At 34.7% G+C, this 1755-nt stretch overlaps 1 protein-coding gene across 6 annotated transcripts in view; it reads right to left on the reverse strand.

Moving 5' to 3' along the window:
* LOC108966128 (lutropin-choriogonadotropic hormone receptor) overlaps positions 1 to 1755 on the reverse strand; it is a 59296-nt gene that overhangs the window by 22233 nt on the left and 35308 nt on the right. For 5 of the 6 annotated variants that reach the window (XM_018928888.1, XM_018928889.1, XM_018928884.1 and 2 more), the window contains exon 5: positions 1314 to 1391. The exons of the other annotated variant lie outside the window; for it this stretch is intronic. In XM_018928888.1, the coding sequence (XP_018784433.1) occupies positions 1314 to 1391 (78 nt within the window). The remainder of the gene's footprint in view (positions 1 to 1313; positions 1392 to 1755) is intronic. 6 annotated transcript variants of the gene reach the window in all.

Consider the following 1755-nt stretch of genomic DNA (forward strand, 5'->3'; position numbering starts at 1 on the left):
GGTGTGCTCACTAATGACCAGAAATTGCGGCGAATGGAAGTGTGCCAAAAAAATTTGAACATGTGTGAAAGTGACCCCCACTTTTAAATAACGTAAKCACAGGTGACGAGTCATGGATCTTAAAGTATGATCCTTAGACAAAGAGGCAATCTTCCGATTGGTACACGCCGCTCTCTCCTAGCCAAGCAGCATGCACCTCRGCTCTCAAGGCCGAATGCCTTCCGTGATGCCTTTAATTCTTGGAAATCGCGCTGGCAGCACTGYATCGACGCAGAAGGAGCCTATTTTGAAAGTTTTTATTATAATTATCGTAATTGTAACGATTGGTTCAATCAATTTTTTAAAAAAAAAGGAAAAAAAGGAAAAACCCCGTATTTTCTACCTGCGATTTGTCACAACCCAATATTGCTTCCTGCAAACTATGCAAAAATTTTTAAAGCAATAATGTTTTATAATTTATTTTGTACTTGATTAATGCATATATCGTTTAAATGTCCCAACTGTGCGAAGACCAAGTAGAAAACAGAAAAGCTCTATGGTATAATTCTTTTTTACACACGCTAAAAAAATAAAACTACAATGTAGGGAAGTGATATGTAAACTTGWACTATTGTATGTCGCTGGGTTATGGCATGTGGTTCAGACAAACATTTTTTTCTTTCATTTTATGTCCAAAACAACTATCTTGTGTGTACACCGATACAACTCTATGGTAGGAGAACACTCCTCAGTCTGTTATTGACATTTTCACTGCTCTCAACTGCGCAAAGCTGACAAATTATGAAGGACGCTCTCACCTAGAGTTAAGAGGATTACTGCAGTCTATCTGTCGGAATGTCAAACGAATTTTCCGGTTTAACATCTTTTTTATTTCTAAGTATTACTATATTTCGCCYATGCGATGAAGGGGATTTATGTACACTCGTACAAATGATTGACGCTTTTTTCTTAGGTCGATGATTGGCCGATTTTCACTTTCCTTTTTGATGTGGTGTTTCACTGACAAATAGAAGATTCTATATGTACAAGTTTCAGCCTGCCTTTAAACGGCTTATTGACTTTTATATATAATTATAAAGCAGAAGCTCATGCGAAAGCTTGATCCACATTATATCTATAGGCTTTATGTGGTCAGAGTCGGTTTAGTTCGGTAACAAATTATCAGCAGACATATTATTGATACTATACATATGGTAAATAAGTAATATTAATACAAAATCTTTACACCTTGGGCAATGAAATTTCAATCTTATAAATATATTATTAAAGATAATTTATATTTGATATATCTGATAGTAATTGAACTGACTTACATTATTTTAATAGTTTCCGAAATGCCACGAAAGACATCCCGYGATAGAATCATCAACTTTGGTGCATTTGAAATATAGCTGAAAACATAGCAAATTGAAATGTGTTGTCTTAGTTAGAAGAGAAATTAGATAATTAGAATAGAGGCGTATACATATTTTACAAAGAAGCGCTTGACAGCGACGATCTGGGATACGTTTTCAATACCAAACTTTTAATAGCATTATGAGGAGTTGCACACGTTATAAATGTTACAGAGTTTTAAATTTTATTAATATAAGTCATGTACAAGTATTCATTGAAAATCGTATTCTGTTGAGTAATTTTAATATGACATTCTATGGCACCCCGATTCGTCAGTCAGCCTTTTCGGAAATTTCATTGTGTATCGTTTTTAGCGATTTGCGTATTTCCTGCATTAGTACTAATCGAATTGCAACCTCG

This window comes from Bactrocera latifrons, unplaced genomic scaffold (assembly GCF_001853355.1).
Source record: "Bactrocera latifrons isolate USDA-ARS-PBARC rearing strain unplaced genomic scaffold, ASM185335v1 scaffold_156, whole genome shotgun sequence".
NCBI lineage: Eukaryota > Metazoa > Arthropoda > Insecta > Diptera > Tephritidae > Bactrocera > Bactrocera latifrons.